The sequence below is a fragment of the Myxine glutinosa genome, chromosome 7 (assembly GCF_964187855.1).
Source record: "Myxine glutinosa chromosome 7, kmMyxGlut1.1, whole genome shotgun sequence".
NCBI classification, from domain to species: Eukaryota; Metazoa; Chordata; class Myxini; order Myxiniformes; family Myxinidae; genus Myxine; species Myxine glutinosa.
In genome coordinates this window covers 48,159,956-48,175,559 of record NC_136267.1, presented here as the reverse complement: position 1 = coordinate 48,175,559, position 15,604 = coordinate 48,159,956, and the positions used below count along the sequence as shown (strand labels likewise).

Sequence of the window (15,604 nt, the reverse complement as noted above, 5' to 3'; positions counted from 1 at the left end):
TGTAAGACTCATACTTGTGTGAAACCATGCAACAATATTGAAAACATTTTTCTCCTTTCGATTATCAAAAGACAGAAACTCAGAATTTTCTTTTCAGGTTTATTCTGGATCATTTGTGCATTTATATTTCAAATAGACCCTTCACCAGTCGACACCAGCACCACTAGTATGACACACAGCAACAGGTACGATGCCTCCACCTCATGCAGCACGAGTTAGGTATGCACCGAGAGGGATTTTTTCCTCGTGGCCAGAGCGTCAGGTCCCTAAGACTTGGACCTGGGCAGCGAATGCATGTGACGGGTTCAACCGCGATGATTTAGTAGCAGCCCTTGCCACCATAGCAGCCACCGGAGTAGCCACTGCCTCTGTAGGAAGAGCTTCTGTAGCCGCAGGGAGAGCCGCAGTTGCTGAACCCACATGAGTTTCTCATGCCATAACCAGAGGTAAGAACTCCAGAGCGGTTGCACCCGCCATATCCGCAGCTCTGGCTGCCGCAGGGGTTGTAGGAGCTAACTCCACAGCTCCTGTATCCACTTAAGCCACAGCCAGCGTTGCCAGAGTAGCCACAGCCAGCGTTGCCAGAGTAGCCACAGCCAGCGTTGCCAGAGTAGCCACTTCCGCTGTAGCCACAGCCACTTCCGCTGTAGCCACAGCCACTTCCGCTGTATCCACGGCCACTATACCCGCAGGGATTGCAGGAACCGCTGTAACCGCAAGTGTTTCCACAACTTCCGCAGCCGACCTCGGAGCTCTCTCCGACCATTGGGGCGTTGTCGTTACTGCAAAACAATGAAATATACATGCTGAAAACACCCGATCCTCAAAAGTAACTCGTGAAGTTCTATAGGACAACAGTGAAAAGAGGGGCCTATAGCAAACAGTGCTCTTCAAAAAAACCCACAAAAGGGTGCTGCTAACTACACTGCCTATGCCAATCAATTACATAAAGAGGAAATTTCATTTAACTTCATAGAATTAGAGTAGACCGTTGATAAAGAAGCTTACCAGGCAGCCATGTTGTTGTGATATTTTTTCAGGAGGGCTTGTTGATTCCAGTTGTCTTGTTTCCCTGAAGTAGAGACAGATGTAGCTTCAGGGCAAGCCGGTGGCCCTTTTATACACGAGCTGGCCCATTTCGGTGGTTTAACCGTAAATCCCACTGCTTCGTCGTTTGGTAAACAAGCGTCATGTTCCAAATGGTCAGGACAAGTAATTTGCTGATTGTAAATCCCCTGCTCAGTTATTCCTCCAAAACAAGCTTAAAGTTTGAAACAATTCCCACCAGCAAACGTGTGATTATAAAGCTTAACACGTGACCTGCGTGATGGGAAAGTTTTTGAAGAAGTTTTCATTTTTATTTTTTAAAAGCAACTTCTGGAAAGAGGTAGGTTTGCACTTGGGGTGTTAAAAAAGAATGAGATACGGACTCATAATATCCCAAGAAATGGCAACTTTTCTGTCTCTCCATTAATAAAGAATATTGTTAAACATGTTATTAAAATTATCAATATACGTACTTTTTTCCCTTCAATGTCGAAGTATATGTGTATAATGAAAAAGAAAAAATATTTTCTTACGCATTATGTACAACTCTAACAAACAAAAATATAGTTGGCATTTCCTCATGGACTATGAATTGTGAGTATCTCGTTCCGATAACTTTTACATCACTCCTCGTATAGTATTTGTAAAAGGATTCTATAGATTTATATCACAGTTATGTATGAAAATTATAGATCCATGAAAAATGAAAAATTTTCATATTGTTTATGAAAATTATTGCAGTGGGGGAAAAAGAAGATAAATAACTATTTTCATGTTTCATTATCAAATGGGCCGGAGCTGCGACATCCTATAAATACCCAGATGCCATTTTTGGGAAGGATATGCATATGGGAAAAGGATAAATTTGAAGATTTTCAATGCAAGAGTTACCACGATTTCGATATATGGATCATCCATTGATACTTACAAAAACAGGGGAGAACTAGAACGGCACTAGGAAGAGAGCCTACCTCCACCAGGCTGAACAGTTCATGTTTTGCATCCACTGATGGGTCAGATCTGGTTCCGGATCATAACCGAAATCGAATCGGCTTGCTCTCGTCACCAAACCAACTCATCCACCTAGTTTTGTCATAATCCGTCCATTACTTTTTGAGATATTGTGCTATATATAGTTTTTGGCCCCATCTCTCAATGATTAAGAATCACTTTTTAAAATCTCAAATCCAGGTCCCGATCCGGATCTTCGCCAAAATCGAATCATTTCGTCCTTGTCACACACTCAACATGTCCACCAACTTTTGTCCGATCCGTCCATATCCTTTTAAGATATCTCGTTCACAGAGAAACAAACAGGGGTGGAAACCTAACCTTCATCCACCTTTGGTAGCAGAGGTAAACAGAACACACATCGCTTTGAAATGCACTTGTTGAGAAACGTGCTAAACATGGAATGGAAGATTTTATGATGACGGAATATATTCCAGAAAGACTTGAACAAATTCCAGTGATTGTGAGAATACTTAAATATCGACTGAAATGGTTTGGATATATGGAAAGAATGAAGGAGAATAAGCAAGTGGAAGAATTATGGGCGATCAAAGCAGGATGAACAGTTGAATGCGAGCGGGTTGAACAAGAACAAGATGGAAGCAAATAGTGCAGAATGATCCAATTGAAGCTTAATATGGAAGAACAGAACAAAATCTCGCCAAATATATAGGTATTAGACGTTTATAAGTTGCACTAGTTCATCGATTTCGACTCATTAAAAACACAACTGACCGAGGGGCGTGGCTTAGCGGTTTCCAGGCAGTCTACGCGTCCTTGACGACAACCAGGCTTTGCAACATAATGTATTTTCCAAGAGCATTCAGCTTGCTGTCGCTTGCCAAGCCAGCCGTTCCTTCTCAACCGTTTATTTGGAGTGCTTGCTTGAGTGTTTAAAATTAGGCGAGCACGCTTCAAGTTTATTGACAATGGAACACACCTGCAGACATGTGGGAGGGTCGCAGAGCGTTTCCAAATTTTTAATCTATCAATTACTATCGATAACAGTTTCGTCATCGATCACGATGGGAACTGGAGAAAATGTCAGAATCCTGTCCATTCTCATTGGTTAACAGTGAACTGAAAGACTCCTCCACAACAACGTCTTGTGAACCGTAAGACCCCTCCACAACAACGTCTTGTGAACCGTAAGACTCCTCCACAACAACGTCTTGTGAACCGAAAGACTCCTCCACAACAACGTCTTGTGAATTGGAAGACTCATCTACAACAATGTCTTGGGAACCGAAAGACTCCTCCACAACACCGTCTTGTGAACTGGAAGACTCCTCCACAACAACGTCTTGTGAACCGAAAGACTCCTCCACAATAACGTCTTGTGAACCATGACTCCTCCACAACAACGTTTTGTGAAATGGGAGACTCCTCCACAACAACGTCTTGTGAACAGGAAGACTCCACAACAACGCCTTGTGAATTGGAAGACTCCTCCACAACAACGTCTTGTGAACCGTAAGACTCCTCCACAACAACATCTTGTGAACCTGAAGATTCCTCCACAGCAACGTCTTGTGAACCGTAAGACTCCTCCACAATAACGTCTTGAGAACCGGAAGACTCCTCCACAACAACGTCTTTTGAACCGTAACACTCATCCACAACAAACGGCTTGTGAAACGGTCTCAAGGTCATCTGCCATCTGCTTGGAAATCAGCCAACATCACCGCTTTGCACAAAAAAGGTGCAAAAACAGATCCCAGCAACCAAAGACCAATCAGCCTTCTCCCAATTATCAGCAAAGTCATGGAATCCATCATTGCTTCGGATATGAAATCTTTCCTCTTCTCCAATGGCTTGATCTCTGATCATCAATTTGGTTTCAGACCTGGTCACTCTACTCTGGACATGCTGCTTCTGCTTTCTCAACAATGGATGGAGGTCCTCAACGCCAAACAGGAAATTAGAGCCGTCTCCCTTGACATTTCACGTGCCTTCGATACGGTCTGGCACCCTGCTCTGCTCACCAAACTCTCCTCCTTTGGTATCCATGGAAATCTCCACGCATGGCTGGCGGACTTCCTCTCTGGTCGTAGTCAACGTGTGGCCCTGAATGGGTTTCTCTCATCTCCTCTACTTGTTCAGGCTGGAGTTCCCCAAGGTAGTGTTCTGGGCCCTGTGCTTTTTCTGGTCTTCATCAATGATCTCTCTGACTCTCTTGAAAATCCTCTCTATCTCTTTGCTGACGACTCTACTCTCTGTCGCTCCATTCCTCATCCCTCAGATCGGCAGTCTGCAGCCTCCTCACTCTCTGCAGACCTGGACAAAATCACAGACTGGGCAAACAAATGGAACATGTCTTTCAATCCTGATAAATCTCACACTCTTACGATGTCTCTCCGAAAAGACCGACTGGAAAACCCTCCCATCCACTTTCTGAATAATCCTCTCCAAGAAGTTCTGTCACTCAAGCTTTTGGGTCTCACTATTTGCCATGATCTTTCCTGGGAAAACCACATTTCAAATCTGGCCTCCAAAGCCAGTCGCCGACTGGGCATCCTCCGTCGTGCGAAGTCCTTCCTTGGCACACCTGAGCTCCTCACCACATACAAGGATTTCATCCGCAGCTCTATGGAATACTGCTCTCCCCTCTGGTCTGGTGCTCCTGCCTCACACCTAGCCCGTCTTCACACTGTTGAAACCAAAGCGTTCAGAATCATTGGAATCTCCCACGATGAAGCTAACTCCAAGGGCCTTTCACTCACTCACCGCAGGCAGGTTGGTGGCCTTTCCGTCTTCTACCGACTCCTCTCTGGCCTTGCCCCCCCCCCAGCCCTCTCTGGGCTCTGTCCCCCAAATATTCCTACAGGTCGCACAAGATCTGCCTGCAACCCTCTTATGGTTAAACTGCCAAAATCAAGACTCTCTGCTCACCTTCACTCCTTCATTCCTCTTTTCTCCCACCTCTGGAACAAACTCCCTCACTCTCTTCAATCCCACTCCACCCTCCAGGTCTTTAAAACAGCTGTTCACCACCATCTCTTATCCTCCCCCATCCAAAACCTTGATCTTTTCTACCCCCGCTAATTTCGGTCCCCTTGTGTTTTATACTTCTCCCACCCCCCCCCCCCCCCCTTCCCACGCCTCCTGCCCCCAAGCCCTCTCCCTCCCACACTTCTCCCTGCTCTCAAATGTTGTGGTTGTGTGCTTCCCCTTCTCTCCCCATCTTGTCTGCCGCTCCCTCTTTTTGTATATTTTGTTTGTCTGGTTGATTTGTTTGTGAAATAAATGTTAGCTCTTTCACGAGCCTCGATTCAGTATACAAAAAACAACAAAAAAAAAAAAAAAACCTATTGTGAACTGGAAGACTCCTCCACAACAACGTCTTGTGAACCGGAAGACTCCTCCACAATAACGTCTTGTGAACCGGAAGACTCCTCCACAACAACGTCTTGTGAACCGGAAGACTCCTCCACAACAACGTCTTGTGAACCGGAAGACTCCTCCACAACAACGTCTTGTGAACCGGAAGACTCCTCCACAACAACGTCTTGTGAACCGGAAGACTCCTCCACAACAACGTCTTGTGAATTCGAAGACTACTCCACAACAACGTCTTGTGAACCGGAAGACTCCTCCACAACAATGTCTTGTGAACCGGAATACTCCTCCACAACAACGTCTTTTGAACCATAAGACTCCTCCACAACAACGTCTTGTGAAACGGAAGACTCCTCCACAACAACCTCTTGTGAACCGGAAGACTCCTCCACAACAACGTCTTGTGAACCAGAAGACTCCTCCACAACAACGTCTTGTGAATTGGAAGACTCCTCCACAACGTCTTGTGAACCGGAAGACTCCTCCACAACAATGTCTTGTGAACCGGAATACTCCTCCACAACAACGTCTTTTGAACCGTAAGACTCCTCCACAACAATGTCTTGTGAAACGGAAGACTCCTCCACAACAACCTCTTGTGAACCGGAAGACTCCTCCACAACAACGTCTTGTGAACTGGAAGACTCCTCCACAACAACGTCTTGTGAACCAGAAGACTCCTCCACAACAACGTCTTGTGAACCGGAAGACTCCTCCACAACAACGTCTTGTGAACCGGAAGACTCCTACACAAAAACGTCTTGTGAAACGGAAGACTCCTTCACAGCACCGTCTTGTGAACCGGAAGACTCCTCCACAACAACGTCTTGTGAACCGGAAGATTCCTCCACAACAACGTCTTGCGAACCCAATGACTCCTCCACAACAACGTCTTGTGAACCATAAGTCTCATCCACAACATCGTCTTGCGAACCGGAATACTCCTCCACCATAATGTCTTGTGACCCGGAATACTCCTCCACAACAACGGCTTGTGAACCGGAGGACTCCTCCACAACAACGTCTTGTGAACCGGAAGACTCCTCCACAACAACGTCTTGTGAACTGGAAGACTCCTCCACAACAACGTCTTGTGAACCGGAAGACTCCTCCACAAAAACGTCTTGTGAACCGGAAGACTCCTCCACAACAACGTCTTGTGAACTGGAAGACTCCTCCACAACAACGTCTTGTGAAACGGAAGAATCCTCCACAACAACGTCTTGTGAACCGGAAGACTCCTCCACAACAACGTCTTGTGAACCGGAAGACTCCTCCACAACAACGTCTTGTGAACCGGAAGACTCCTCCACAACAACGTCTTGTGAACCGGAAGACTCATCCAAGGACCAAGGAGCTTTGACCACAAGAGACAACGAGGTGGTGACCGTTCACTACCCAGATCAAGTGGCTGAATTGCACGCTTCATATGCCGGAAAGGCCGACCTCGTAGAGGACACGCCTTTCTGATCTGTCCAAACGTTTGTGCTTTCTTTCCCTCTCTATACCGTCGCCTTTCCTCCGTTCATCGTCCTATGGATCTCACATGAGTTTCCCTCATTGCGGATTTCTTTGAGAAATTCTCCAAAAGGGAATATTCGAATAACTTTCCTTCAATCATCTTCAAAGAACCTCAAAATCTGTTAAAATCACAACTTAAATAAGAAATTTAATACTTTGAAGGTATTCTGACCTCGTTCCTTCTTCTCGATCAAACCACCTCCGTTTTCATATTATATTTGAGCCTTTTAAAGTACAACACAACTTACAGTGAAGCAATTAGACGTTTATAAGGTGCACTAGTTCATCGACTTCGACTCAATAAAAGCACAACTGACCGAGGGGCGTGGCTTAGCGGTTTCCAGGCAGTCGACGCGTCCTTGACGACAACCAGGCTTTGCGACATAATATATTTTCCAGGAGCATTCAGCTTGCTGTCGCTTGCCAAGCCAGCTGTTCCTTCTCAACCGTTTCTTTGGAGTGCTTGCTTGAGTGTTTAAAATTAGGTGAGCACGCCACAAGTTTATTGACAATGGAACACACCTGCAGACCTGTGGGAGGGTCGCAGAGCGTTTCCAAAATTTTAATCTGTCAATTACTATCGATTAGTTTCGTCATCGATCACGATGGGAACTGGAGAAAATGTCAGAATCCTGTCCATTCTTATTGGTTAACAGTGAACCGCAAGACTCCTCCACAACAACGTCTTGTGAACCGGAAGACTCCTCCACAACAACGTCTTGTGAACCGGAAGACTCCTCCACAACAACGCATTGTGAACCGGAAGACTCCTCCACAACAACGTCTTGTGAACCAGAAGACTCCTCTACAACAACGTCTTGTGAACCAGAAGACTCCTCCACAAAAACGTCTTGTGAACCGGAAGACTTCTCCACAACAACGTCTTGTGAACCCAATGACTCCTCCACAACAACGTCTTGTGAACCCAATGACTCCTCCACAACAACGTCTTGTGAACCATAAGACTCCTCCACAACAACGTCTTGTGTACCGGAAGACTCCTCCACAACAACGTCTTGTGAACCGGAAGACTCCACAACAACGTCTTGTGAATTGGAAGACTCCTCCACAACAACGTCTTGTGAACTGGAAGACTCATCCACAACAACGTCTTGTGAACCGGGATACTCATCCACAACAATGGCTTGTGAACCGGAAGACTCCTCCACAACAATGACTTGTCTTGTGAACCGGAAGACTTCTCCATAACAACGTCTTGTGAACTGGAAGACTCCTCCACAACAAAGTCTTGTGAACCGGAAGACTCCTCCACAACAACGTCTTGTGAACCAGAAGACTCCGCCACAACAACGTCTTGTGAACCGGAAGACTCCTCCACAACAACGTCTTGTGAAATGGAAGACTCCTCCACAACAACGTCTTGTGACCTCGAAGACTCCTCCACAACAACGTCTTGTGAACCGTAAGACTCCTCCACAACAACGTCTTGTGAAACGGAAGACTCCTCCACAACAACGTCTTGTGAAACGGAAGACTCCTCCACAACAACGTCTTGTGACCCGGAAGACTCCTCCACAACAACGTCTTGTGAACCGGAAGACTCCTCCACAACAACGTCTTGTGAACCAGAAGACTCCTCCACAACAACGTCTTGTAAACCGAAAGACTCCTCCACAACAACGTCTTGTGAACCGGAAGACTCTTCCACCACAGTCTTGTGAACCGGAAGACTCCTCCACAACAACGTCTTATGAACAGGAATACTCCTCCACAACAACGGCTTGTGAACCAGAAGACTCCTCCACAACAACGTCTTGTGAACCGGAAGACTCCTCCACAACAACGTCTTGTGAACCGGAAGACTCCTCCACAACAACGTCTTGTGAACCGGAAGACTCCTCCACAACAACGTCTTGTGAACCGGAAGACTCCTCCACAACAACGTCTTGTGAACCGGAAGACTCCTCCACAACAACGTCTTGTGAACCGTAAGATTCCTCCACAACAACGTCTTGTGAAACGGAAGACTCCTCCACAACAACGTCTTGTGAACCGGAAGACTCCTCCACAACAACACATTGTGAACCGGAAGACTCCTCCACTTGTGAACTGGAAGACTCCTCCACAACAACGTCTTGTGAACCAGAAGACTCCTCCACAACAACGTCTTGTGAACCAGAAGACTGTTCCACAACAACGTCTTGTGAACCGGAAGACTCCTCCACAACAACGTCTTGTGAACCGGAAGACTCCTCCACAAAAACGTCTTGTGAACCGGAAGACTTCTCCACAACAACGTCTTGTGAACCCAATGACTCCTCCACAACAACGTCTTGTGAACCCAATGACTCCTCCACAAGAACGTCTTGCGAACCCAATGACTCCTCCACAACACAGTCTTGTGAACCATAAGTCTCATCCACAACAGCGCCTTGCGAACCGCAAGACTCCTCCACAATAACGTCTTGTGAACCGGAAGACTCCTCCACAACAACGTCTTGTAAAACGGAAGACTTCTCCACAACAACGTCTTGTGAACCGAAAGACTCCTCCACAACAACATCTTGTGAACCGGAATACTCATCCAAGGACCAAGGAGCTTTGACCACAAGAGACAACGAGGTAGTGACCGTTCACTACCCAGATCAAGTGGCTGAATTGCATGCTTTATATGCCGGAAAGGCCGACCTCGTGGAGGACACGCCCTTCTGATCTGTCCAAACGTTTGTGCTTTCTTTCCCTCTCTGTACCGTCGCCTTTCCTCCGTTCATCGTCCCATGGAGCTCACATGAGTTTCCCTCATTGCGGATTTCTTGGAGAAATTCTCCAAAAGGGAATATTCGAAGAACTTTCCTTTAATCATCTTCAAACAACCTCAAAATCTGTTAAAATCACAACTTCAATAAGCAATTTAATACCTTGAAGGTATTCTGACCTCGTTCCTTCTTCTCGATTAAACCACCTCCGTTTTCATATTATATTTGAGCCTTTTAAAGGACAACACAACTTACAGTGAAGCATTTAGACGTTTATAAGTTGCACTAGTTCATCGATTTCGACTCGATAAAAGCACAACTGACCGAGGGGCGTGGCTTAGCGGTTTCCAGGCAGTCGACGCGTCCTTGACGACAACCAGGCTTTGCAACATAATGTATTTTCCAGGAGCAATCAGCTTGCTGTCGCTTGCCAAGCCAGCCGTTCCTTCTCAACCGTTTCTTTGGAGTGCTTGCTTGAGTGTTTAAAATTAGGCGAGCACGCCACAAGTTTATTGACAATGGAACACACCTGCAGACCTGTGGGAGGGTCGCAGAGCGTTTCCAAATTTTTAATCTATCAATTACTATCGATTAGTTTCGTCATCGATCACGATGGGAACTGGAGAAAATGTCAGAATCCTGTCCATTCTTATTGGTTAACAGTGTAACGCAAGACTCCTCCACAACAACGTCTTGTGAACTGGAAGACTCCTTCACAACAACGTCTTGTGAACCGGAAGACTCCTCCACAACAACGTCTTGTGAACTGGAAGACTCCTCCACAACAACGTCTTGTGAACCGAAAGACTCCTCCACAATAACGTCTTGTGAAATGGAAGACTCCTCCACAACAACGTCTTGTGAACCGGAAGACTCCTCCACAACAACGTCTTGTGAACCACAAGACTCCTCCACAACAACATTTTGTGAACCGGAAAACTTATCCACAACAACGTCTTGTGAACCGGAAGACTTCTCCACAACAACGTCTTGTGAACTGGAAGACTCCTCCACAACAACGTCTTGTGAACCGGAAGACTCCTCCACAACAACGTCTTGTGAACCAGAAGACTCCTCCACAACAACGTCTTGTGAACCGGAAGACTCCTCCACAACAACGTCTTGTGAAATGGAAGACTCCTCCACAACAGTCTTGTGACCTGGAAGACTCCACAACGTCTTGTGAACTGGAAGACTCCTCCACAACAACGTCTTGTGAACCGGAAGACTCCTCCACAACAACGTCTTGTGAACCGGAAGACTCCTCCACAACAACGTCTTGTGAACCGGAAGACTCCTCCACAACAACGTCTTGTGAACCGGAAGACTCCTCCACAACAACGTCTTGTGAACCGGAAGACTCCTCCACAACAACGTCTTGTGAACTGGAAGACTCCTCCACAACAACGTCTTGTGAACCGGAAGACTCCTCCACAACAACGTCTTGTGACCTGGAAGACTCCTCCACAACAACGTCTTGTGAACCGTAAGACTCCTCCACAACAACGTCTTGTGAAACGGAAGACTCCTCCACAACAACGTCTTGTGATCCAGAAGACTCCTCCACAACAACGTCTTGTGAACCGGAAGACTCCTCCACAACAACGTCTTGTGAACCGGAAGCCTCCTCCACAACAACGTCTTGTGACCCGGAAGACTCCTCCACCACAGTCTTGTGAACCGGAAGACTCCTTCACAACAACGTCTTATGAACTGGAAGACGCATCCACAACAACGTCTTATGAACAGGAATACTCCTCCACAACAACGGCTTGTGAACCAGAAGACTCCTCCACAACAACAACGTCTTGTGAACCGGAAGACTCCTCCACAACAACGTCTTGTGAACTGGAAGACTCCTCCACAACAATGTCTTGTGAACCTGAAGACTCCTCCACAACAACGTCTTGTGAACAGGAATACTCCTCCACAACAACGGCTTGTGCACCAGAAGACTCCTCCACAACAAAGTCTTGTGAACCGGAAGACTCCTCCACAACAACGTCTTGTGAACTGGAAGACCCCTCCACAACAACGTCTTGTGAACCGGAAGACTCCTCCACAACAACGTCTTGTGAACCGGAAGACTCCTCCACAACAACGTCTTGTGAACCGGAAGACTCCTCCACAACAACGTCTTGTGAAGCGTAAGACTCCTCCACAACAACGTCTTGTGAAACGGAAGACTCCTCCATGACAACGTCTTGTGAACCGGAAGACTCCTCCACGACAACGCCTTGTGAACCGGAAGACTCCTCCACAACAATGCCTTGTGAACCGGAAGACTCCTCCACAACAACGTCTTGTGAACCGGAAGACTCCTCCACAACAACGTCTTGTGAACTGGAAGACTCCTCCACAACAACGTCTTGTGAAACGGAAGACTCCTCCACAACAACGTCTTGTGAAATGGAAGACTCCTCCACAACAACGTCTTGTGACCTCGAAGACTCCTCCACAACAACGTCTTGTGAACTGGAAGACTCCTCCACAACAACGTCTTGTGAAACGGAAGACTCCTCCACAACAACGTCTTGTGAACTGGAAGACTCCTTCACAACAACGTCTTGTGAACCGGAAGACTCCTCCACAACAACGTCTTGTGAACTGGAAGACTCCTCCACAACAACGTCTTGTGAACCGAAAGACTCCTCCACAATAACGTCTTGTGAAATGGAAGACTCCTCCACAACAACGTCTTGTAAACCGGAAGACTCCTCCACAACAACGTCTTGTGAACCACAAGACTCCTCCACAACAACATTTTGTGAACCGGAAAACTTATCCACAACAACGTCTTGTGAACCGGAAGACTTCTCCACAACAACGTCTTGTGAACTGGAAGACTCCTCCACAACAACGTCTTGTGAACCGGAAGACTCCTCCACAACAACGTCTTGTGAACCAGAAGACTCCTCCACAACAACGTCTTGTGAACCGGAAGACTCCTCCACAACAACGTCTTGTGAAATGGAAGACTCCTCCACAACAGTCTTGTGACCTGGAAGACTCCACAACAACGTCTTGTGAAATGGAAGACTCCTCCACAACAACGTCTTGTGAACTGGAAGACTCATTCACAACAACGTCTTGTGACCTGGAAGACTCATCCACAACAACGGCTTGTGAACCGGAAGACTCCTCCACAACAATGTCTTGTCTTGTGAACCGGAAGACTCCTCCACAACAACGTCTTGTGAACCGGAAGACTCCTCCACAACAACGTCTTGTGAAATGGAAGACTCCTCCACAACAACGTCTTGTGAACCAGAAGACTCCTCCACAAAAACGTCTTGTGAACCGGAAGACTTCTCCACAACAACGTCTTGTGAACCCAATGACTCCTCCACAACAACGTCTTGTGAACCCAATTACTCCTCCACAACAACGTCTTGTGAACCATAAGACTCCTCCACAACAACGTCTTGTGTACCGGAAGACTCCTCCACAACAACGTCTTGTGAACCGGAAGACTCCTCCACAACAACGTCTTGTGAATTGGAAGTCTCCTCCACAACAACGTCTTGTGAACCGGAAGACTCCTCCACAACAACGTCTTGTGAACCGGAAGACTCCTCCACAACAACGTCTTGTGAACCGGAAGACTCCTCCACAACAACGTCTTGTGAAATGGAAGACTCCTCCACAACAACGTCTTGTGAACTGGAAGACTCATTCACAACAACGTCTTGTGACCTGGAAGACTCATCCACAACAACGGCTTGTGAACCGGAAGACTCCTCCACAACAATGTCTTGTCTTGTGAACCGGAAGACTCCTCCACAACAACGTCTTGTGAACCGGAAGACTCCTCCACAACAACGTCTTGTGAAATGGAAGACTCCTCCACAACAACGTCTTGTGAAATGGAAGACTCCTCCACAACAACGTCTTGTGACCTGGAAGACTCCTCCACAACAACGTCTTGTGAACCGTAAGACTCCTCCACAACAACGTCTTGTGAAACAGAAGACTCCTCCACAACAACGTCTTGTGATCCGGAAGACTCCTCCACAACAACGTCTTGTGAAATGGAAGACTCCTCCACAACAACGTCTTGTGACCTGGAAGACTCCTCCACAACAACGTCTTGTGAACCGTAAGACTCCTCCACAACAACGTCTTGTGAAACAGAAGACTCCTCCACAACAACGTCTTGTGAACCGGAAGACTCCTCAACAACAACGTCTTGTGAACCGGAAGACTCCTCCACAACAACGTCTTGTGAACCGGAAGACTCCTCCACAACAACGTCTTGTGAACCGGAAGACTCCTCCACCACAGTCTTGTGAACCGGAAGACTCCTCCACAACAACGTCTTGTGAAATGGAAGACTCCTCCACAACAACGTCTTGTGACCTCGAAGACTCCTCCACAACAACGTCTTGTGAACCATAAGACTCCTCCACAACAACGTCTTGTGAAACGGAAGACTCCTCCACAACAACGTCTTGTGACCCGGAGTTCTCCTCCACAAGAACGTCTTGTGAACCGGAAGACTCCTCCACAACAACGTCTTGTGAACCGGAAGACTCCTCCACAACAACGTCTTGTGAACCGGGAGACTCCTCCACAACAACGTCTTGTGAACCGGAAGACTCCTCCACCACAGTCTTGTGAACCGGAAGACTCCTCCACAACAACGTCTTATGAACAGGAATACTCCTCCACAACAACGGCTTGTGAACCAGAAGACTCCTCCACAACAACGTCTTGTGAACCGGAAGACTCCTCCACAACAACGTCTTGTGAACTGGAAGACTCCTCCACAACAACATCTTGTGAACCGGAATAATCCTCCACAACAACGGCTTTTGACCCGGAAGACTCCTCCACAACAACGTCTTGTGAACCGGAAGACTCCTCCACAACAACATCTTGTGAATTGGAAGACTCCTCCACAACAACATCTTGTGAATTGGAAGACTCCTCCACAACAACATCTTGTGAATTGGAAGACTCCTCCACAACAACGTCTTGTGAACCGTAAGACTCATCCACAACAACGTCTTGTGAACCGGCAGACTCCTCGACAACAACGTCTTGTGAACCGGAAGACTCCTCCACAACAACGTCTTGTGAATTGGAAGACTCCTCCACAACAACGTCTTGTGAACTGGAAGACTCATCCACAACAACGTCTTGTGAACCGGGATACTCATCCACAACAACGGCTTGTGAACCGGAAGACTCCTCCACAACAATGTCTTGTCTTGTGAACCGGAAGACTTCTCCACAACAACGTCTTGTGAACTGGAAGACTCCTCCACAACAACGTCTTGTGAACCGGAAGACTCCTCCACAACAACGTCTTGTGAACCAGAAGACTCCTCCACAACAACGTCTTGTGAACCGGAAGACTCCTCCACAACAACGTCTAGTGAAATGGAAGACTCCTCCACAACAACGTCTTGTGACCTCGAAGACTCCTCCACAACAACGTCTTGTGAACTGGAAGACTCCTCCACAACAACGTCTTGTGAAACGGAAGACTCCTCCACAACAACGTCTTGTGACCCGGAAGACTTCTCCACAACAACGTCTTGTGAACCAGAAGACTCCTCCACAACAACGTCTTGTGAACCGGACGACTCCTCCACAACAACGTCTTGTGAACCGAAAGACTCCTCCACAACAACGTCTTGTGAACCAGAAGACTCCTCCACCACAGTCTGGTGAACCGGAAGACTCCTCCACAACAACGTCTTATGAACAGGAATACTCCTCCACAACAACGGCTTGTGAACCAGAAGACTCCTCCACAACAACGTCTTGTGAACCGGAAGACTCCTCCACAACAACGTCTTGTGAATCGGAAGACTCCTCCACAACAACGTCTTGTGAACCGGAAGACTCCTCCACAACAACGTCTTGTGAACCGGAAGACTCCTCCACAACAACGTCTTGTGAACCGGAAGACTCCTCCACAACAACGTCTTGTGAACCGTAAGACTCCTCCACAACAACGT

The 15,604-nt window shown here is 47.1% G+C and overlaps 1 protein-coding gene across 2 annotated transcripts; it reads right to left on the bottom strand.

Moving 5' to 3' along the window:
* Window positions 1-249: 249 nt before the first annotated feature.
* LOC137430540 (uncharacterized) lies at window positions 250-7,379 on the bottom strand. Of its 2 annotated transcripts, none has more exons than XM_078781131.1 (3): window positions 7,236-7,379; window positions 1,009-1,072; window positions 250-782 (listed from the first exon to the last, which is right to left on the bottom strand). In XM_078781131.1, exons 2-3 carry the CDS (start codon window positions 1,017-1,019, stop codon window positions 320-322), a joined length of 474 nt encoding a protein of 157 aa, XP_078637257.1. In that variant the 5' UTR covers window positions 1,020-1,072; window positions 7,236-7,379; the 3' UTR covers window positions 250-319. The 2 variants fall into 2 exon arrangements, with proteins under 2 accessions (XP_078637257.1, XP_078637258.1); XM_078781132.1 differs by lacking the exon at window positions 7,236-7,379 and adding an exon at window positions 2,794-3,291.
* Between the last annotated feature and the right edge of the window lie 8,225 nt (window positions 7,380-15,604).